The sequence below is a fragment of the Lytechinus pictus genome, unplaced genomic scaffold, assembly GCF_037042905.1.
Source record: "Lytechinus pictus isolate F3 Inbred unplaced genomic scaffold, Lp3.0 scaffold_121, whole genome shotgun sequence".
Taxonomy (NCBI): Eukaryota; Metazoa; Echinodermata; class Echinoidea; order Temnopleuroida; family Toxopneustidae; genus Lytechinus; species Lytechinus pictus.
The window spans coordinates 20,746-44,549 of record NW_026974241.1 but is presented as its reverse complement, the minus strand read 5'-3'; the positions used below and the strand labels follow the sequence as shown (position 1 = coordinate 44,549).

General features: G+C 35.6%; 2 protein-coding genes across 3 annotated transcripts; one reads left to right on the top strand and one right to left on the bottom strand.

Moving 5' to 3' along the window:
* Window positions 1-2,673: 2,673 nt before the first annotated feature.
* Window positions 2,674-5,688, bottom strand: LOC129271974 (excitatory amino acid transporter 1-like). The gene is made up of 2 exons (XM_064115482.1): window positions 5,137-5,688; window positions 2,674-3,989 (listed from the first exon to the last, which is right to left on the bottom strand). The coding sequence occupies exons 1-2, from the start codon at window positions 5,371-5,373 to the stop codon at window positions 3,738-3,740; spliced, it is 489 nt and encodes a 162-aa protein (XP_063971552.1). The 5' UTR covers window positions 5,374-5,688; the 3' UTR covers window positions 2,674-3,737.
* A 7,620-nt stretch (window positions 5,689-13,308) lies between these two features.
* LOC135158764 (uncharacterized) lies at window positions 13,309-23,607 on the top strand. Of its 2 annotated transcripts, none has more exons than XM_064115485.1 (10): window positions 13,309-13,743; window positions 16,330-16,497; window positions 16,937-17,024; window positions 17,643-17,847; window positions 18,070-18,646; window positions 18,942-19,128; window positions 19,621-19,878; window positions 20,158-20,329; window positions 21,261-21,409; window positions 21,766-23,607. In XM_064115485.1, the coding sequence occupies exons 1-10, from the start codon at window positions 13,411-13,413 to the stop codon at window positions 21,918-21,920; spliced, it is 2,292 nt and encodes a 763-aa protein (XP_063971555.1). In that variant the 5' UTR covers window positions 13,309-13,410; the 3' UTR covers window positions 21,921-23,607. The 2 variants fall into 2 exon arrangements, with proteins under 2 accessions (XP_063971555.1, XP_063971554.1); XM_064115484.1 differs by having other exon boundaries at window positions 13,324-13,743; window positions 17,583-17,847.
* The last annotated feature ends 197 nt before the right edge of the window (window positions 23,608-23,804 follow it).

Below are 23,804 nucleotides of genomic sequence, written 5' to 3'. Positions count from 1 at the left end.
CATATTATTTATACTTCCTAGACAATTATGAATGATTTGAGAGCCAAATGAGCTGAAATATGATATCTCTACTGTTAGTGATTTATGTAACAATTGGCTATCCATACTTAAACCACAACTTTAAACCTGAGTTTAAGTTAAACCCGACTTCAAAATACGGGCCTTAAACAATTACTGCAAGGTCCATATAATAAACAACGTTGGATAGAATTCTAAACAGCATTGTTACTGTGTAGAGACCGCAAATATTACCGTTTTCCAAACTTTTCGAAACTAAGATGATTTGAACAAGGAGTGAAAGATGTTTATAAAGAGTGGGTGTGGTCCTCTCTTCAAATGTTTGTAAAATTAACTAAATATTTGATTCTCCTACAATCCGGGTTTGAGGTTCCTTTGTGATGTACGAAGGTGTAGGTAGAGAGATCTGCTTAACCAAACATCGTGATAAAAGGGAAGAAATTCATCCTTAATCTTTCAGTATGGATTATACTTTTGATTTTAATGTTTGTTCTTCCGTCATTATAGCAAACACAGCCGCAGTTCTTACTGTATTTGTAATTCAATTTTCTACCTGTTTGCCGCCAACACATTGCAGATGCAGTCAATGGGTGAGACAGGAAAACTCGTGTTTTTTACCATCGGGGAGAGGAGCCGGGTCGAAGTGCGGAGTGAGGAGGTAATATGCAAAATTTAGCCCCCCCCCCCAAAAAAAAAAAAAGAATAAAAAAAAAAGAGTTCAAAGGTTACCACAATAGAAGCAATTGTTTTGTTTTATTTATTTATTATTATCTTTTAAGGGGGAATCGAGACCCCGATGCAAGCCCTTGCATCCACCCCTGGACCCCGTCTTACAACGAGTTACGATTGATCCGTTCAATCGCAACTATGGACGGCCAGCAACGTCAACATCTATTACGCATGTTTGTTCAAAATATTTTCAAGCTGTGATGTATATTCATGCATTCATTGTTTTCTTGAAAATTCACTGTGCTTCTCTTTGCATACAAAGGACATTGTGCAAATTTTTCGTAGAAAAAAATTATGACACTGATGGATTTCCATAGAGTTACGATTGATCGGATCAATCGTAATTCTTTGTAAGACGGGGCCCTGGTCACCATCATCCGATCGTGTTTGAGTTATATTGTAAAAAAAAAGCAAAAAAACCAAACACATTTACATCTCTAGAAATACGGTTTACCTTGGCTGAAACATATTGTGTTAGGCCTATATCTATCTTTTATGCTTGATTTTAATCGTACCATAAAAACATCACCTTCTTCTCATAAACGTATTTGTATAGATCATGAATTATCAGCAACGATCTATAAAGACCCATCATTAAAAGAGCATTGACACAGTGCATAACCAGGGGAACATTTCATGAAAGGACATGTCAGACGTTTTATCCGACAGTTACCATAGTTACAGTGCTTCTCAGCCAATCAAAATCAAGGAAAGATGTCAGATCAGACAACTTGTCGGACAAAAATGTTGATGAAACGCCCCCCCCCCCCCAGGAGTACAAACAAGTGAAGCCCCATGTTCCATCCATGGTCAACCAAGCTAGAATCATACATGTATATTTTACAATCTATTTACTTTTCATTTTCTTTTGAATCAATACAATTTATTCACACATATTCAAACAGGTTCACAAGATCAGAGATAAAATTACTGTTTTGCATCTTGGTCCTGGTGTATAAAAAACATGATAAAATGGTAATGTGAAAAGTGCCCATTTTAATCATATTAATGTCCGTCAATGATATTTATCTCTGAGATTTGTCCCATTTCATTGGAAAATGGCCCTTTTATTAATAAGAATCCCCCGGATTCAAGATTTACGTTTACCAGCGTGGAAGGGGACTGCAATAACCAATATCGTAAATATAATTTTCTACCAAACTCATCCCCTACCCATCCCACTCCGACGTCCCCAGAATCACTGCCTCATATTTCAGAGTCCTTTTATAGGGCACTTTTGGGATGATTTTAAATTTGTTTTTTCATGCTCATATTGTAAATGAAGCATCAACAGACACCATATAACTCATTTTGGACAATACTGAAATTTTCCATTCATGCATTCAATCTTCCAGACCTGTGTATCATAATATTGTTAATAAATTGGCCTATTTATTGCTGATCCCGGCCCCGTATAATAATCGGATTTATTCCGCAATGACTCCAAGAGAAATATTTACAAAACAGATATTTTATTATTCGACGTCGTAAAACGATAGACCTTGAGTTCAATAATATACCAAAGAATTTTCCTCTTTTGATTAGTAATTTTTTACAGGGGCCGCGGAACGGTTTTCAAAATGGGGGGGGGGGGCTGACCATGCAAAAAATCACAATTATATGGTCATTTTTTTAAACGTTTTTGTACACGGCTTTTGAAAAAAATGGGGGGGGGGTTGAAAGAAATCGAAACGGATATGAATGGACTAACTGATCATTACTGACTATAATTATTTTGATAATATAAGCAAACATACAATAATAACCTTAAATATATATATATATACAATATATATATATTTAAGCAAACCATATGCCATGTGGTGTCGCAAATATACTGATAATTTTGCCCACCCAGATGAGTGCAAAGAAAAATTCCGTCTTTTTTTACACCATTTACTTACTTCCTTATTCCATTTTTTTATTCCATCTTCTTCAGTTTCATACAGTTAAATGATTGAAAAACACAAACAAAATATCACAAAATATCAAAATATATACAAGAGTACATGTCAATTCAACATGAAAATAACTTAATGATACATGACCTTCACATACTCTTATGTAATATTGCAACAAATCAGCATCATAAACAATTGCAAACATAAATGCACATAAAGTACACAAACATGACCTTTAGCAATAAACAACAAAGAAATAGAAAAATATGAACACAAAGTGTATTGATATTGCATGCTTGTTCTTGGAGAGAACGGAATTAGGAAATTGCCTTGAAATAATTTAGGGATTATAAAGATTTTTCCTCAAATAATTATTCGGATTTCCTAATCACCTTCCAACTTCCTGTAAATAATGCAGATCCGGTTAATCTAGAAATGATTTTAAAGTATTCTCATTATAAAAGAAATTGTCTTTTTTTCTCAAGTATTGGTTTCACTTTTGTATTACTTTATAGTCTGGCATTGATAGCACTAGTGCCATGAACAATAATATTTACAACGTTGAAAGAAATCGAAACGGATATGAATGGACTAACTGATCATTACTGACTATAATTATTTTGATAATATAAGCAAACATACAATAATAACCTTCTATTTTTATAATATATATTTACATGAGGTCTGTTTCAAATGGCTTATATAACAGGGGAGTTGGTGATCGGGGAAAGTAATACAACAATATTTGATAGATCCCATCCCATTTTTGTAGGGGACCCCGTATAAATTTCATTTAAAGAAAACGATTAAGGGTTCATGAAATCTGATTTTTTTTTTTCTCTCTCTCACCTAGTATGAAGACATTCAAGAAAACACACTATTGTAAAAGAATGGCTAATCTTTCGACAGACAACCTTTAAGAAGTATCTTTTGCATTAGCAAAAGTAAAATGCAATCATTCATAACATTAGGAAGATGTTTAAAACTATCGGATTAAACAACGTTTGAAAGAATAGTTTTAGGCATTAAATACTTCGTTTGAGCTTGACTTGATGAAGTCGCGAGGATTGGACTTTGGGATGTTTTAACTTACCGCAGGAGATCGAGGAAGGCATCAGCCGTGTTGACACTTTCGACGTCGCCTGAGGAGTCGATGTCGTCCTTGCTTCCTCGAGCGCCTGGTTGAATGGTCATCACGAGGATGATCCCGAGGATGACTGCGATAAAAGTGGTCGTGAAATAGTAGAGGACAGCTCGGAGACCCAGCTTGCCCGAGGCTTGCCTGTCAAGCGACGCCATACCGGCGATCAAACTGGTGACGACCAGGGGGATGATCATCACCTTAGAAGAAAATACATTGGCCCGTATTCTGAAGTCAGGTTTAAGTTAAACTCAGGTTTAAAGTTGTGGTTTAAGTATGGACAGCCAAAAGTATCAATTTTTTTTATTAAGTTGTACGTTTCTTATGTTTGCTGTGCTCTTTCCGGATTCATCGATGGTGAAGACAATAATCTATATATACTTCCTATAGACAATAATGAATGATTTAATTGAGAGCCAAATGAGCTGAAATATTATATCCCTTCTGTTAGTGATTTATGTAACAATTGGCTCTCCATACTTAAACCACCACTTTAAACCTGAGTTTAAGTTAAACCCGACTTCAGAATACGGGCCATTATGTCAATCTTAGTATAATCTTTAGTTGTTTGAAATGGAAATAAAATCTCAGGTTCTAAAGACTGAAATACAACTATCTGAAAATAGTTTAGTGAACCCAAAAGAATGATAAGCCTACATTTTCCCTTCTCTACACCCCAAAGAGTCCCCGCACTCTTAAAACAAATTAGTCAAATTGACTAGACCAGTAGTCAGCTGGGTGCAACTGATATGGCAATCACTGTTAGTCACATTTCTGACATATATTCTAGTCAGAAATAACCATGTTCTAGTAAAATACGACTAGATAATAGTCAAATATGACTAGAATAACAGTTGCACCCAGCTGACCCTATGAACTAGTCATTTTTGACTGATTTGTTTTTTAGTGCAGCTCCTTGTGTCCTCTTTCTGTAAAGTATATCCCCTGTTTTTTTTAAATAGCCTTTTCAAGAAATTATTTGTTCTTTCGTTTCTTCATTATACATAGAAAAACATACATCGTCTCTCTAAACGTGCTTAACGCACCCTTTAAAAGAACAGGTGCCGCTGTACATCCTCCATTTCTCGACTCATATCGTATCGCAATAAAAATGATAAATTGTATTCATAAATTGCATTTTGTGAGTTGTATCGCAACCGCACTGATCACTTTGATCAATTGATTCAATTTGAACTTCCTCATTGATGGGTACAGTAGCGTAATGAGGCAAAGAAAAAATAGAGGGACCAGACATGGCGTATGGGGCAAAATTTCTTAAAGGCTACGAGCGAACGAAGCGAGTGAATACAGGTAGGGCAGAAATAAAATGAAATTGTCATTCCATACCTTGAGCATGTTGAGAAAGATTGTCCCTGGAAAGCTGATATATTTGATCTCGTCCGAAGTGAAATCGCGATCAGATCCGAGCTTGATCCCAAAACCAACACAGCATCCAAGAATTAGGGACAGGATCATGAGAATAAGGAGGAGGTTCTTGAAGAGAAATTCTGTTAACTTCTGACAGAATGTTTTCTCAGATTTCGCATCTCCTGCATCTTTTACCCCCATTTCCGTGTCTGCCATGTTGCTGTTGTTTTGAAAAGGTAGGTTCAATCAGTCTGCTGAAATCTTAAGTTTCTAAAAGATCTCGAACTTAACTCCGAAACGGTTTTCCGAATGACAATCTTTCCAGGGTGTTTGTCTCAAATGCAGAAGACACCCTCGTATGTTTGGTGAGAAATGAATAATGCAGAACTTTTAAATGGATATTTAACAGGTGGAGCCAACTTTCAAAGGTGCATACAGCTAGTCTCGAACTGCAATTGCTTGCATAGTTTTTTTGTCGGAGAGTTCCTAAAACTTGAGTTCTTCTTTCAGCGAGTGATCAGATCTGGTGTCAACATGCAGTGCGAAGTTTGTAGAGAAACTTTCTTGTTTTAGAACTTATTGCGCATGCGCAATGCGTCATTTCATGCCCCACTGAAAGGTTGGGGAAAAAAAACACTTCCATTTTCATTCTTCTCCTGTCATGCCTATCTGTTTACTTTCTTTGAAATACACGAATCGGGGGAGAAGCCCCGTGAAGTCACGGTATAGTGTTGTCAAATAATCATGTGAAAAGAGTATATAGCGCTTTATGAGGGTTCATATACAGATTTTTATGATGTCCCCTTTCTTTTTTTTGTTCTGAAGTTCAAATCGATTATGCCTATATTCTTAGACAAAAACATAAGCAAAGTTCGGGAAGATTTTAAAGAAAACTTTTGATAATCATTGACAAAATTAAAAGTATTGTTCGTGTCGGTTTGGCACTATTCTATTTGTATTTTAATTGTACAATAATGTAGTAACCAAGGTAGTCGGCTTTGACAGGCCTTTCTGACTTCATATACAGCCACTACATTTTCTTTTCATTTCTTTTAAATTTCTACTATTTTTATTGCTTATATTGTTATTTAAATTCTTGTAATCTTTTTTGTTGTATCTTATTATCCTTATACATGCGTTTGTTTTAAAGGATGTCAAACAAATGAAGTGAATTGAATTGAATATGAAGGCAAATGGCTACTGGAATCTTGTCGGATGAGTAACTTTCCTCTTTCATTTTTTATTGATCAAAATAAAATTTGAAGGGAATCCTACCCAAATGAAAAGTTGTTTTTAGAGGAAAAGGAAAAATCAGAAAAGTCGATACGTGGAAGTTTGAACATTATCGGATAAACAATAAGAAAGTTATGATTTTTTTTAAGCTGTAAAAATTGGTAATAACTATACCCATGGAGAGTTCAAATTGGCTGCATTTGTGATGTCATAGTGATGTAAGGCAATGACTATGCACTCTTCCACTTATTCCAATGTGTGTAATGGCTAAAATGTCATTTTTTAAACAGTTTTACTTCAAATTTATTTTTTCTTTTCATGAGGACATAAAATAATATGCTACCTGGGTAATATTTTGATTGATTACTGCCCCAGGGGAATAGGAACTTGGGAGAAAACCACAAAATCATAATAATTATGTACATGGCCTTTGGGAAAGTTGTCTTTGCCCCTTGTCATAATTTACTTACCCAGCTGCCAATTTGAAATCTACATAGTCGTTAGGATATCAATTTTAAAGCAGCCATAACTTTCTTATTTCTTGTTCGATTTCTTTCAAACTTTCACCATTCTGTTATTCTTAATTTTCTCTTTTCTAACGCAACATTGTATGACCATAGTTGGATTATCCTTTTTATACTTAAGCACAACGAATCAATACAATTGCCTTAATGATAAATATGTCCATTTATATAGCGCAGTAACTATGTGCATATACTCAACTGCGCTTTGATACTTGATATCATGTTATTACCCCGGCTGCAGCTAAGCCGCCATATTAATAGGCGCTAAAGCGTTCAAGGAATAAATCCTACCGGGTACCCATTCACCTCACCTGGGTCGAGTGCAGTACAATGTGGATAAATTTCTTGTCGAAGGAAATTACGCCATGGCTGGGATTCGAACCCACGACCCTCTGTTTCAAAATCCGAAGACTCATCCAATGGGCCACAACGCTCCACAAACAAATTTATATTTAACAAATTAGCGTGGAAAGTTATATAGAAATCAAATATATTTGGTCATTACAAATCAGGCTTTACAATGCATCGACAATGGAGAAAAACCCGCTATGAACATGATGAAAGATAAACTTAAAATATATTAAATGGAAATAATGTGTTTGACTTCGATTGCTGATACACGTTGGCCTTCCTTGATTGATCAATAGTATTTATCATAGAGTGTTTGCACATGTTGCCTTTCATATTTTATGAAACGTGAATTAGGATCCGTCACCAATTGAAATCCCACGTAAGTCCAGTATTTGCAAGCTCATGTCCCTCATAATATGACTACTTTCTCTCATTCTCTTTGGACTAACTTGATAAGTCACTTGGTCAATAACAATCTAAACAGCATTAAACCTTTAAATAAACCCGGGTGACTTCTTCTCTTTAACTTGTATTCAAAGTATTTGCCTATTTACCCTTCTCCCATAATGCCTTAAACGAGTTTTGGGACAGAACCACCTAGCACCATGGAGCATTTCTTGTAATCCCCTTGCTATCGCATTTCGCGAGGGTAGTCGAAATCAATTTAATTATAATGACTTGTAGGACCTAGTATTACTCGATCAGAATTTTTCAGCGCTCTATGAGCAATGTTGCATAATTATGAATTAAGCTCTCTTTTTAAGCAGCGCTGTTATACGTCCTTTATTCCGTTATATTATTATATTCTTGCTGATATGTATAAGAAGTCCCTTATGACTTCATTATTCACCTTTATACAGTCATAACTAATGTGCATACCATTATGTGCACTTTTACTGTGACCTTGCAAATGAATGTTCCATGTTTACCTCGTACATGTGATGTTATGAAGGTATGTCGTGAGCTACGCAAATAGTCATGTTTTGTACGCTGACACCAAATTCACTGAATAGAACTGATCAAATATGTGCTTTAAGGCAGGAGAACAATCAAGTGATAGCACAATGTGGTGTCAAAGAGTAGTCTAAATGGAGGAAGTTCATCCAAGTTTTTTAACCGAAAGATGATTATGATATATATCATCATAAAACTTATGTCACCACACAAAAGAGATAAATGGATAATATTTACGGGTTGATTGATAAAGGTTTTATTTCATTCCAAATTCGATTACGGTACAAAATAAGACAAAATATTGAAATCAAATGGGGGACCTCCTGGAAAGCATAGCTTGTAAATATAGGTTCTCCTAAATAAAACTGAATGACATAGAATACGAAATTCATTTGTTAAAATATGCAGATTAATCATAATTATTATCACGTGAAGTGAATAAATTTCTGCCATTGAGACACCATATAAAGAATATATAAACATGTTGTATACAGTTAAATTGAGGGTTAATATTCAAATCTCTTTAATCTGTTCTGTTTTTTTTAATTTGTAAAGCAGCCCCAGACTTAGTGATGCCAGATTGTATTGATGATGGTTGAGATGGGAGAAGCGGCGGGGGGGGGGGGGGTGTCCTCAAAGTGACTTTTCTTCTCCTCTGTTGAATAATAAATATGTCCGGCCTCTCTATTTGTAAACTCTTCACCATTCTATTTTCTTCTGTTCCCCTCCCCCTTTTCCTCTTTTTTTTTCTTTTTTCCACAATGAAAAGTTATTTGAATCTAAAATTAGATTAAAAAACCCCATTATTTTGGTGAAACGACATGACAGTGAAATTTTGATGTATACATAGCGAGAGAAACGCTTTCCCGTAGACCCTCCGAAATTTCTCCTATCAAATTTCATGTCATTGTATTCACCACCAATAGCGAGTTTTCGCAATCGCAACGGAGACGGATTCTACAACATACAAAAACTAATGAAAATGCCCATCAAACCACAATGACAGCTGAGAGGTAGGACTTTGGTGAACCGGGACAGCAGATAGTCTTAAGATTCTGAGCTTTGTATCACCAGGGTCAAGTAGATGTTATCATAACTGACTTCAACAAGGTCTTTGACACTGTCCCTCACCAGAGACTTCTTCTTAGGCTAAACCAATCAGGCATCACAGGACCCCTTCAAATATGGATTAGAAACTTCCTTACTAAACGGTCTCAGAGGGTAGTATTAGAAGGCAAAGCATCAGCCTCTGTTCCAGTAAGATCGGGCGTCCCCCAAGGTACAGTGTTAGGGCCTTTGCTATTCTTAATATATATACCACCACATGTGCTTGTGAAGATACTCTCATATCGGGACAAAATAAGAATCCTGATTCCTGAAGGAAAGTAAACAAGCCCTGGAACTGCTGAAAGGCCTCCAGATTTACCCCACAAATGATCTGACTGCTACCGATCTGGGAGAGAAGAGAAAGTGGAGGAAAGAAGTATAGGAATTCTACGAACAGTGAACAAAACTCAAGAGTGTAGTGAATTTACGGTAAACCATGTATTCTCACTCTCTGATGAGTCTCTCAAAAGCATGTCTGAGAATTTGCGCATGCTCTGCTCATCTGGAATTGAGGTTCTTTGCAAGAAAGTGGGTATCGGGAAATGGAGCGATTTTAAACTTCTAACATTGATGCGAAAAGTTTCCATTGGAATTATTATTTTTGTTTCACTGAGATCATTATGTCTGGATTCACTTATATCATTATGAATATACCTCGAGACCGTCCAGTGCATTGTGGTGATTTTATAAAAGGAAATATACTCTGTCGTGAAGTTATTGGTTTGGTTTCTTTTCTCGCTCACGTGATTAGCCCGGGAATAGCAAGGAAAAGATCGTTGAGGTGATAATTCTGTAATTAACCAAAGGGAAAAGTTTTTGATGGTTTTGAGGATTTTGCTTCCAGGAAAATCGAAAGTTGGAATTATCGTGGTAAGATTTTAAATTTATGATAAGTACATCTTTTATATTATAATTTGACACTTAATTTTAATTCTTAAAGGAGAAAATAGAGAGTTTTCGCATTTACTACGGGGGAACTCTCTACAACGCACCAATTCCTTTGAAAATGCAAGTTAAATCACAATGGAGAGCTGGGAGGCTTTTATCGAAAGTTGGTAGACCGGGACTGCATTGGAATCTCTTGCACATGTGCAACGACATAATTATTTGCAATTGTTTGTCCGGTGCAAATCTTCAGATGATCTGCTATCCCAGTCCACCAACTTTCGACGAAATTGATTGACATTTTTTTTTTTTTTTGGGGGGGGCTGTTTCAGATAGCAATAAACACCTGTCAAAACAAATCAATCTATTTATAATTAAGAATGGCAAGTGCGTAAACGCTGACCACATTTATTGACATTTACTTGATTCGCAAGAAGTTTATCAACCACATACGATTTGAAAAAAATTGATAAACAAATAGATGCTTTATTTGGAAGTTTGGAAAATAATGGTGTTTTATCGTGAGAAAGTTCACCCGTACGTAGATTGGTGGTAGGATAGCATATAAAACGCACCAGCCCATGAAGTAAGTGTACGTGATGAAATTCATACAGCAAACAAGCATTCCCTGATAGTGGTAAATCATTTTACAAGGTAACGATTTTCTTTTCTTTCGTAAATTGGATCCGGTTCAGCAGGTGGTTCAGCATGCAAGATGTTCTTTTGTATCAGGCATCAGTCTTTCTGAAATTATATTTGAATAAGGGTATGTATTCAAAGGGCTTGTTATTTTGTACGTGGTCGGTTGGCGACTGAAGTATGGGTGTCGATCGGTGTTCATGGTAGCGGGGGGGGGGATGACTGATACAAATTTTCTCTGAGGGATTTTTTTTTATTTAGAGGGGGGGGGGGGTCAGTGGCTCCATGAGGGTAATTTTGTGTCCAAACAACATTGGGCATTTCTTTTGGGCATTTTTATTTATCCAGTGTGATGAAAATTGTATCCATTCTAAAGTAATTGCTGCTTATTTTTAAGCAAAAATTTTTAAGGGTTAGCATAATAATTTTATAAAGGGCAAAATTTATAAAAAGTTGCGAATGAGCGAGCAAAAATTCTCCTTCATTCATTTTTTTTTGGGGGGTCCCAAGCCCCACATATGAAGGCCAGCGGGGGGGGGGTCAATCCTTCCAGCTGATCTTTTTTTTTTAAGCTCATTTCTACAACAAGACTAGGTACTATGTACATGTAAATATTAATAAGAACCCAAAGCGCGAACTGAAATCTTTTGAAAAATTGACCAGAAAATTAGAAGCACTCTAACTTGTAGGTTTTCATGGTCATTTCCATTACATAAACTCTTTAATAGTTAACGACATTCAAATGATACATGAAATGTTATTCAGTGATAATATATTATCAATATCATAACATTATGTATTGTCATTTTTCTTTGAATGGAATACAGAATGTCCCTCATAGTGAACAATTTTATTGCTTATACTTCTCATGCTTCTGGATGATCTTCTTTGCCGTTTTATGATAACATGATCTTTAACAATTATTAGAAAATTGAAATAAGGGGTGCTTAATCCACTTGCGTAAAGATGGGAAGGGGGGCTCGGGCCATGAATCCGCCCTAAAAAACATGACGACCAAGAAAAAAAGGGAAAGAGAAAGAAAGGGGAATGAAAGGAAAAATGATATTATTTCTCTGAATAAGTCAAAATATATAACAAAATTAGATTTTTGTATTGAAACAGGTCAACATTTTTGCTCGCTCGCTTCACTCAATCGCAACTTTTTTTAATTGGGCCCCATACACCATGTCTTGCCGCCTAAATTTATTATGGGCTAATTGCGCTACTGCCTTATTCCAAGGGGGTTTAGAGGTCGTATCTCCTTGCTTTTTCTTAAAAACCTATTTATCAATATATAGACTCAGCTATTTATTAATATATAGACTCAGCTGAAACGTCACCAGTCCTCTAATTAAAGTTTTGAATGACATTGAGGTAGCTTATAAATTAGTAAGGATTTTTTTTACTCATGTTTATGGATCGACATTTATTGTAATTCCATTACCTTGATTGTGTAATCTGTCCAATTACATTTCATTCTGCATCTCTGTTTAAAACTTGATTATATATAACATGTAAATTGTATACACAGAAAACTTATGAAAACGCTCTTATATTTTATTTCCCGTCCTATGCTTATAGCGACAATGATATTATTGTTTTAAGTATTTGACTCCCTCTTATACCTATGGGATATTATCAATTTTATATCTCTGCTTCACTGAGCAAATCTTTTCCTTGAGTAGTTGATATAGAAAAAAAACCACAAATCAAATAAAGTCGTTGAGGTTTGATGGTCACGAAACAAACGTAAAGGTTAAAGAAATCAAGGACAAATATGTAGGCGTTAAAGGTCTCTGACAGGTACTTTTAATTACCTTTAATCAGTGAAAATAGTATGACTAAATTGGCAACTCCCCAACTTACACATAAAATGTAAACTTCTGCCAATTGTGTAGTAGAGAGTACGTGTCATATGCGGCTAAATTAACCCTTCCCACCCACCCCGGAAGATTTTCTTCAAATCAACCAAGAGGCAATGTCCATGTGATGTGGAGGACAATTTTTTTTTAAACACACACACACAAAAAAAGAAAAGTAAAAATGCAGAATAGAGGTAGAATTAAAATGGATAGGCGAGAAAGTGGAGGTTAGAAAGTAGAGTAATTTTCGGAAATGAGTGTATTTCTCAAAAGGACTGGAAATCAGAAAGAGTTGAGAAGCTTGAGTAGTTGGAGAGGTGGGAGGCTTAAAGGTTCTGAGTCATGCAACTATATTTTGCTCTTATTAGTTTTCAATTGTTTTTCTAAGAATTTTAACATTATTAATATGATTTATTTATCTAGGATTAATAAGATATTGCTGGTTTTAGAAGTTAATTTCATAGTTTCTCACGCTCATAAGCCCCGCCTCCAGAAAAAGATCGAAAACTCTCGAGCTCGCTAGTCACGTGACTATACGTCATCAAGGGAATCTGGCAGCTCTGCAAACTCGATCATCGCGCACGTAAAAAGTTTTCGTCTATTATGTTTACGTATTGTAGCGCTGTATTGTTGAGAAAGTTTACCGAGTTCTTTTTGGAAAAGTTTTGTACATTTGTGATATTTGCGATAATATCAAGATGCCGGCGAGATGCATCGTCGGAGGTTGCAGCAACACTACGAAGGATGGTGCCAGCTTGCATTTGTTTCCCAAAGATGCAAATTTACGCAGAATATGGGTCTCGAAAGTGAAGTTGACCCGAGCAAATTGGAGCGGCCCCAGTGACTGGAGCGTGGTGTGCAGTAGCCACTTCGAAGATGCGGATTTTGATGACGGGTTGCATGCTGCTTTTGGCATGAAGAGGACCCGGCGGCTGAAGCCCGACGCTGTGCCTAAAATAAAGAGTGGGTCATCAATGCAAGTAAAGAGGAGTGGGTCACGGACAGCAGCGGACAAACGAAAGAAAATGAGGGTGAGCATATTATCTATTAGTAATAGACTTTGTTTAAAGTTTATCTTTGCAATTGTTGTGGTCAGTCAGTTCAAGTTCAACGACGGAAAGTGTGAGGATCACGTCAATTTCCTTATTTTATTTATTTTTTATTTTGAAGGTGTTTATGATGGTGGGCCCCAAGTCTGCGCATCAAACAATTTGAGTTTAGATTAACATGAATTTCTTCTTATTATTTATTAACAAAATCTTTCCGTTAATAATGTTCCTTATATTATTATTAGTATTTTAGTAATTGTACTAAATTTCTCATTAAAAAAATGAAAGAAAATAGGCCTATAGGATTTTCTTGGAAAAACCTCGTAGGCCTACTGTAATTTTCAGATTTGTCAAAAAATGGTAGGCCTACCCCGAGCCCATGTCTGCGCACTCAATCTTTGCACACGATTCGGGGATTTTGATGAGAAAGGCTGCATTTTGATGCCGTCACATGAAATGCCCTAAATCCATCATTTTGAGTCAGATTTTTTTTTAAATACCTGTCAGCCTGTAGACCTAGGCTATGGCTAGGTATTGCATGTGTAGAGCTCGTGCTCGTTGCGTATCTTCTTTTACTAGAATTGCGCTGATACGCGTGTGCGTAGACTTGGGGGAACTTGCCATAGGATACGCCTCGAAAATAAAAAAGGAAATTGAAGTGATCCTCAAACTTTCCTCAAGAGTCCAGGCTCCACATTCATGACATTGGAAACAGGTCTACGAATTCTAAATTTCTGTTGCGAATTAGAAATCCTATTAATTGTGAGTTGTATTTCAAGACAGGATCTACATTGTAGTACGTGGCTAGTGCTGTGAAGAGGTACAGTAGGCCCAACGTTAGGTCTAAAAGTTTTCTTGTTTCAGTTGTTTGTGCCATTGTGGTTCATTTCTCAAGTAAGGAAATATACAAACTCTTTTGGGGGTATGGTGGCTCTAGTGGTAAAGCGCCTGCCTCATGAACGGGAGGTCTTGGGTTCGATACCCGACCGAGTCATTAAAAAAGGGACCTCCTGCCTTACTAAAATACTAGGCACTCAGCATTTAGATTGGAGAAGGATAATAATTACAATTACATTCAGGTATTAATTATTATGTTATGCAGGGCCCGGTGGTAGAACAGTTTCCTAACTGAAGTGGCTACCCTGGGAATTAAAACGTTAGATTATTTTTACCTTTTTTTTAAAAAGCCAAAAAGTTTTTTTTTTTATTCCAGATCCAGATTCCAGGCCTAATATCATATTGTATATTGTCTCATTTTTATGTTTTGTAATGTTTCTTTGTCTTGATTTTGTATATTTTAATGGAAAAGAAATGAATTCAATTCAGTGTTTGTTTTACAAAGTCATGAGAAGGGTAAACAAATCTGCATGAAAGGAACCTTCTAAACAACATGATATTATAAGTTTGGACAAAATTGTTCATGCAATAATATACAGAGTTAAAAGATTCACAATAATGATTGTAGAAATAGTTTATACCATGGAGCTATACATGTAGATCTATATTTTTTAGAAGAAATTTTTTTTGATAGAAATAAAATTTTTTTAAAGAGTGTACAGAAATAATGAAAATGGGATGAACTATTGGGCTCTATAAGAATTGATTTGGATATACAATAAGGCATGAAAATTATCTTTGTGATAGCAAATACAACATAACTGAATTGATTTAATAATTACAATACAGGGATTAATGTAGAGATACAATGTGCAAAATATAATTAAATTAAGTTATTTGGTTGAATGAGATATAAATACAATGAAACATCTCAATTGTCATGGTTGAAGATACAGTGGAATGAATGAATTGACAATTTTATTTGAAAAAAAAACGAATTTGTATTTTTGATTATTTTCGTGGTATTACATTTTTATACTTGATAAGTCAGAAAGTCTGCCTAAAGATGCAATAATGCAAGTATTGTACTCCGGGAAATAAGTTTTAAAATGTCCCCAAAGTATTACATATAGATCATTTTGTCTTTTGACATTACTTAATTTGCATATTAATATAGATAGCCCTCAATAATAAAATGTTAGAGCGTTAGAGGTTCCATGTCCCACCAATGTTTAATTTCTCACTTTTTTTATTTTCTATGATTTTTAATAATTGTAATAAATACTTAATGCTCATTTTACCAATTAAGCAAATTAGGTGCTCCAATTTGCATAAATATGCATACATCTAATTTCTCGTACTGAAAATTTAAAATGTAATATTTGGACTTTCTTATCCCACCAATGATTACTCCATACAATGCATATATGAAATTATGTAGGGTGACTTTGCAACAGTTTGTACTCACTGCCATACATCATAAAGTAGGTAGTGAAATCTAACTGAGGTCTGAATGAAAAATAGATCTGAAGGAAGATGATTTCTAATTCCATTCAATTCAATCATGGTTTATTTCATATTAAAAAAAATACATGTTACACAGCCCAAACTTAAGGCTGAAATTAGCATGTTAATATGTTATTAATTCCTTAAGTTTATTATTTTAGAAATAAGAACACATGGCTATTGTGTATATTTTTCTCTCATTTTTTATTTAAATTATTCTCACAGATGCTGGATGAATTGCTGTCAACATCTGTTGAAGCTAGGGATGCTGAGGAGCAAGGGTCAGCAGTGGAGCCTGCATCAATGGAAAGTCCATCAGACACTGATGAGCCAGGATGCAGCCAATGGACAGATGAACATTCATCTGAGTCTGAAGAATCCTTTGATGAACAGGTATAAATTTGTTTTCAAATTGTGCACCCCCTCCCCGTGAAAAGACATGAAAGCAAACAAACATAAAAGGTAATTTAGCAGCAAATAAGGGATAATATTGAGTAAATTATCAACCACAATGAATTTAGCAGAATTTAGGATACATGTAAATTATATTGACATTTTTTTCTTTCCAAAGAAACCAAAACCTTTATGCATGTGATTCAAACAAGACATATGGTTCATGAAAAACTCATAATACTTGTCTTCCAAGTCTTAACATACCTGGCTGTGACTGAAATTACAGTTTATCCCAAAATTGATTCAGGTGTAGTTTTGATTAGTATTTGTGCTGGAAACCATACTTTATTTATGTATATAATTTTTTTGCATGTCACTGGTAGTGGTATGTACATGTATTCAGCATATTTTGGCTACTGTATTGATATCCAATTAACAGCCGTTCAAAGATCCAGCTATGGAATTTCAGCAGCATGGCCATACAACCTCTGTTGGGATACAGGTCTCTGTAGCAACAAGAGTTAAACGTAAGTTTATTTTTCATCTGTTTATCTATATTGTCAATTTTCCTTTTGAGGCTGGTGCTGCTAAGTTGTGGAAAGTTTTTGTAAACATATGCTCTAGATAATATATTTATTGAGGCTATAAATATTGAATTACTGATATTCATTCCCAATCTGACAGAATCAGTGTCATGTAGTTTAATTAACTTGGCTATGATAGTCATGAACATCTATAGCTATTATACATTTACATTTAATAGAATACTGCATCATTCTGTGTTCCTTGTATATTTTTGGATACTTGCAAGCGATTTTGCTGATTTGCATATGCGCAGTACCAAAACCATTAACAGGAGTCATGCTCAGTATGTCACATATTATTCACAATGTTGCTAGAAAGATAAGTTACGGGTACCAATTTGAAGGTGTAAATGTTGCAATTCCACTTGAAGAATAAGTCCTACGCAGTAGTCCGGGCCACAGATAACTTACACCCTGGATTGCAGATATGTTGTGTTCCCCTATGTCTGAAAATTTGTTTCACAACCAAAGTAAAAGTAAAATATACATGGACATTTTCAGGGTCCCAAAGGGTTGTACTTCTGCAGAACACAGGTTCACAGATACCACCCGATATTCCAGCCTTTATTTCAAGAGGGACCTCTTTTGACAAAGGGGATATACCAGAAGAGAAAGTTGATGCGAAGGAAGCGGAGGAAGAAAGGTTATCATCTCCAGAAAGTGACGCCGCAGAACCCTCCTCACCTGGATACAAACCACCATCATCTTCATCTTCATCATCAGATGAGCGTGTTATTGCCAAGCCACAAAAAAGACAGAGAAAACGGTTAGTTCTTTCATTATCCTGTTCAAAATCAATACTAGTACTGTAAATTCTTTTGAGAAAAACCTCAGACACATATCATAGTGATTTAATAAATAAAGCATTTTAGATAATTTTTCTTATATATTACAGCAACAGCAGGCTGATGAAATTCTTACATCGTCTTTTAGGATTTTTTTTGTATTTCTAAACAATTTTATTTTTTGTCTTTTATTTCAAATACAGGAAAAGGCGATCAAGCAAAAAGGCCACATGGGAAGCCCCAGCCCAAGGTATTCCTCCACACAAGGAAAAAAAATACATTGTATACGAGTCTAAGCTTTTGGAGCTGTTGCAGTTTTGCCCATCCTGCAAGTCTGCAAATGTGTCCCTTGTAAAGAGGGAAGTTGGAAGCCTCCTTTCTGTGACAAGGGAGTGCCTGTCTTGTGACCAGAAGTCGACAACATGGGAGAGCCAGCCATGGATAGGCCCCTATCCTGCTGGCAACCTCCAGCTGTCAGCGGCAATCCTGTTTGCTGGCGGGAGCCCCAGTGAGTCGCTGCGAGTGCTGAAGCATTTTAACGTAGCAACGCACACACGCAGGACTTTCTTCCGACACCAGCAGAAAGTTTTGCATCCAGCTATCACCAATCAATGGCAGAAGCAACAGAACCATCTGCTCACTGAACTGTGTGAACGGGGTCTGCCACTCACCATTGGGGGAGATGGGAGAGCGGACAGTCCAGGACATTCTGCAAAGTTTGGGGTATACACTGCCCTAGAATTGAATGTCAACAAGATTGTTGATTTTCAGCTGGTTCAGGTGGGTCTGATTTTCTGTCCTTAGTTCATGTTCCCATGATACATATGACCACAAGTGCCTAGTTTTATTTCATGAAATAGAAAGTAAATATAAAGAATCTGCATTTTTGCCAAGACGGGTTAAGTTGAAACACAATTCCTCTTGTCTTGGTTACTTATTATATTCATGTCTGCCAATTTAAATTGATTAAATTTAAAGGCTATTTTGATGTTCCAGCCCCAAACTGTTATTTCATGTTATCACTATTGTGTGTTATGCAATGTTGATTTATATTTTGTATTTTGTTTTTTCATAGAGTAATGAGGTGAAGGGTTCGTACCACATGGAGTTGGAAGGTTTCAAGAGAGTTGTCAACTTTCTTGATGACAAGGGACTAGTAATCAGGAAGTTGGTAACGGACCGACATAGACAACTTGCCAAATACATCAGAATCACACTTCCACACATTATTCATGTGTATGATGTCTGGCATGTATCCAAAGGTGAGTAATTATCATACATTTGTGTCTTGCAAAATATATTTAAAATGAAATATTAATTCGACTTGTTTATGATTAAATATTTAGTGCTTAAACTCCTGGTCCTAAGCAAAAGCAACTATACACTGCTAGAATGCTGCAAGTACTCAGAAAACAATGTGAGTTTTATCTAATTTAATTGCTTACCAAGTGAGTTTTTTGCTTTACAAGCACTCAAATTAGCGAGCTTCAAAAAACAGCAGTATCTCACTTGTCAAAGGCCTGAATTCTGTGATGTCATTTCATGTGAAGCGAGTAGTGATTTAGTCCAAAAATTAATGCTTCTATTTCACATTCCATCTCCTTGTTTCTCTTTTGCATCATGCTTGCATTTGGTTTTTCATATAAATACGTGAGGCAGTTATCTATGATAAACATTTCGCATGATGTCATCAATTAAGGCATTTTTGTTGTTTTTGTTTTTAGTTTTGGTATATTTTTTATTACCTATATTAGGTGTTGGAAAGAAGGTGCATGCCTTGGCGAAGCAAAAGGATTGTGAAGAACTTGTGCAATGGGAACCAAGCATCACCAACCACATGTATTGGGTGGCTGCAACTTGTGAAGAGGATGAAGACGATCTGAGGGTGGCCAAGTGGAAGTCTCTTATGAACCACATCCAAGGGATCCATGAAGGTCATTCTGAAGTCTTTCCCAAGTGTCTTCATGGTGACTTGCAAGCTCAAGGTCGCAAGAAAAAATGGCTCACACCAGGTAAATTCATGAATAAGATTCATTTGTTTAATGTTAGATCTGTATCATATGAAACAAGAAAAATCAAACCTTATGAATATTGTATTTTCCTTACCTACCAATACCATTCATTATCAATTTATGCCATTACTCTCATAAAGTATGTTGATTCAATTTTATTGCATTTTTTCCATTTTGAAAACTGTAATTATGACGTTACCTGCTCATTAAGCATGATACACTGGTTACCTAAGGCAACAATTGTTTAATGATTCCGCTCCTTTTGTATCCATTTTTCAGGCACAAAAGTCTGTGAAAAACTAACAGGTATCGTGCAAAGCACCATGTTGTTGAACGATGTGAAAAAGTTGTCTGGAGACCAACAGACATCTTCCCTGGAGTCATATCACAGTCTGGTGAACCGGTATGCGCCCAAGCTGAAGTCCTATTCGTATGAAGGAATGACTAGCAGGTAAATGCACTATATATTCTATGAGAAGAGTTACATTGGACCATGTTTCTTTATTTAGCATACACACAAAATAATGTGGGTAATTCCAAGCAAAAGTGGATATTTATAGGACTCTATTAAAAAGGGTAGATCTAATGTTTGGATTAAAACCCATATGGAATAATGCAAATGGTTTTATAACCCCCCCCCCCAAAAAAAGTCTGACAGATAGTAAGAGGCAGTGGCGTACCTAGGATTTTCCACAGGGGGGGGGGGGGGGCAAAATCGGCCGCCAAAAAAAAAAAAAAAAAAAGGTCTTCAATAAAAAATAAAAGGTTATTGTACCAGAAAAAAAAAAGAAAAAAAAGGTCTTCAATGAAAAATAAAAGGTTATTGTACCAGAAAAAAAGAAAGAAAAAAAAGGTCTTCAATAAAAAATAAAGGTTATTGAAAAAAAATTGAAAAAGCAAAAAAAAAAAAAAAAGGTCTTCAAGCTCGTCAGGGGGGGCAATAAAGGTATTCAAGTTCGTCAGGGGGGGGGGGGCATAAAAGGTCTTTCAAGCTCGTCAGGGGGGGGGGGCAGTGATATGTATTTTGTATGGGTTGTTGCTCGTCCCCCCCGTAGGTACGCTAGTGGTAAGAGGCCACATTCATTTTATAAAATTAAAATTCAAGCATTAGTTTGAATAAACTTAACTTTGGTATTTCGTGATCATTCCATGTGGTATGGGTATCAAATGAAAGAGCAGACAGTTTTATGTTTAAAATTCAGATAGCCCTGATAAGTGACTTTTTGGTATCCTTTCTTTGAACTGTTTTTCTTGTGCAAGAATGAAAAATCTTCTGAGTTAAACCGGGTGAAAAATAAAAGCAATTTGCATGTTGCATTGTGTTTACGCACTGTATTAGACATGCTTTTACTATGTGCATTTATTTTCTGGTTATCATTCAGGCTCAGACTTGCTGCTATGGACTTCAATGAAAATGGCAACCGACAGCAGGCAAAAACGTTGAAAGGGGACAAGCGGTACATGGTCAGCAAACCAAAGTACAAGCCAGGGAAGGCATCAGTGAAAGCTGTTAAGGAAGCAAAAACATTCAGTGAGTTTATTTTGTTCTGTGTGTTATCGACTATAGGTTCATCATCATATCAGAAACATATTATGAAAAAGGATGATTCCATGGCAATGATTCATTACTAGAGTAACATCAGTTAAATCCTACTTTTCTCATGTGTTATGTTGATCACTATAACTGTTCTCAACAATATAATCTATAAAGATTAAAGAGCTTTTTTTTTTCCTTGATGCCCATTGGTGGTACATTTTATAGCATACTAACATGGCATAAGAAAAACACTGGTAAATCAATACCATCCAACATATTTGTATATCCATTAGCTGGTCTAGCTGACCTGTACATGTTGAACCTCACTTTTTAACCTTTTTGTATCTCAGAATTTGTTGATGATCTGATGGATGAGGTCAGACGATTGTGCACAGGATCATCTCAACTGCCAGAGAGGAAGGAAGCCCCGCCATCTTTATGCAGTGAATATACCTTTCCTCCCAAGGAGGAACTTGTTCAGGATCACCGAAGTCGTTTTAATTAAAATAAGCGAACTGTAAACCCTATCATGCTAATATCGTATACAGCTTCATGATAAATTGGAACGAATGAAAGATTGAACACATAAGTTCATTTAAGAGAAAATTTAGTTACTCTATTGAAGAAAAGATTCCTTATGATTAAACATGCCATTTTCATCTGATGAACTATATTTTTTAGCGAATTTTATATGAAGACATACATCTCTGATGTACATGTAGTTGTACAAATAACATTGTGAAGGCAAAACAGATGACTGAGCAATTTGATACCTTTGCTTCAAAATTATTAAACAAAAAGAATCATATCTATTATGGAATTATATTTGTTTAAGTTTTGTTCAACAGTAAAGTCGACCACATACTTGTGAGTGATCAGTTACATAATTTTAAGGAAATATTGTTGGGAAAGATTTGTTCAACAGTAACACATGTACAATTCTTCTTTGCAAGGAGTTTTGTTAGAAATACTATTCATTTGAAACGTTGGTCAATGATTATCATGATGAGTTGTGGTTCAAAATCTCTCATGCTGGCCGGTTACGACCACTGTAGCTCCAACAGTGGTTTCCAAAAGAAAACTTTCATGGTCTATACAATTTCGGAATACTAGTAACTGCAATAATTGTATAAAATTTTGAAGATTTAAGAGCATTATCAGAATGTTTTCTCTACTGTGTTATTTGCATGTAATAAGTAGATATTTCTTTACATAAATGTGATTGTATTTATAAATGTAGATGAAGTAGTTGAAGTACATTTGATATGCATGTCAAAGTATTTCACGTTTTAGCCAGCTGAATTTGATGACTCGGATATGTGTCGTGTAGCTTAAAAAAAATCTTGCATGACCTGAAGCAACGGCTACTAAAATCAGAAAACATTTTTTTAAAGCATTTTTACAAGCAACTCTGTAAGAAGTTATATAGCATGTATTACATAGATATTTCTTTGTATGAATGTTATTGTGTTTATAAATGTAGGTGAAGTGGTAGAAATACATTTGAAATGCATTTCAAAGTGTTCCATGTTTTAAACAGCTGAATTTGATGATTCAGGTAGCTTCCAAAATCTTCCCTGATGTAACATCTACTAAAATTGGAAAACATTTTTTTCCCCCCAATTTTTTCAAGCATTTGTACAAGCAACTCTGTAAACTACCTCCATGGTTATACTTATCTTGACCCATTCAGGACAGGAATTAATTAACAACTAAAGTGATCACATTTCGTTCCTCAAATGGGCAACAGCAATATTTATTTTAATGCTACATGCTTCCAATTGAATGTGATGTCTTTGAAACCAACATACATGGTTTGGAACTTGGATAATATTTTTTAAACGCCAATTTCGATGAAAAACTCTGGTCTTCAATTCTTCCAATGTGTTGCCAATTTGAGGAGTTTAAAGATTATCCTCATAAAATTCCTGGCAGTATGGTCACTCAACAATGAGTGCAATGTATGCATAGTTTTTTTTTCTCTCTTTTACTAATGTACCTGGTGTAATTTTTAGAGCTCTGAAACAAAAATGATTTACCTTAACCACTTAAGGTCGATTGTCCTGAACGAGTTAAGCCATAACATGTCTATTGACCAGCTTATATTTATTCATATTTATGTCTCTTGCACTCATTTCTACTTGCAAATCAATGCTTCTCTGAGAATATAATAGTTTGCAGGATTTTTTAACAAAAAAAAAAGCATTCTGTCTCTTGTCTTTCTACAGCTACTGCATAGTTTATGGTAATACAGTCCACTACCATTATATGTGCACTGGAAGGACGCTCTTGTTGCAATGCTCCAAATGTCTAAACTGTGCATTGGCATATTTTTTATGCAAGTATAAAGTGTAAAATCAATGCCGCATTTATTTAGAGGTAATTGATT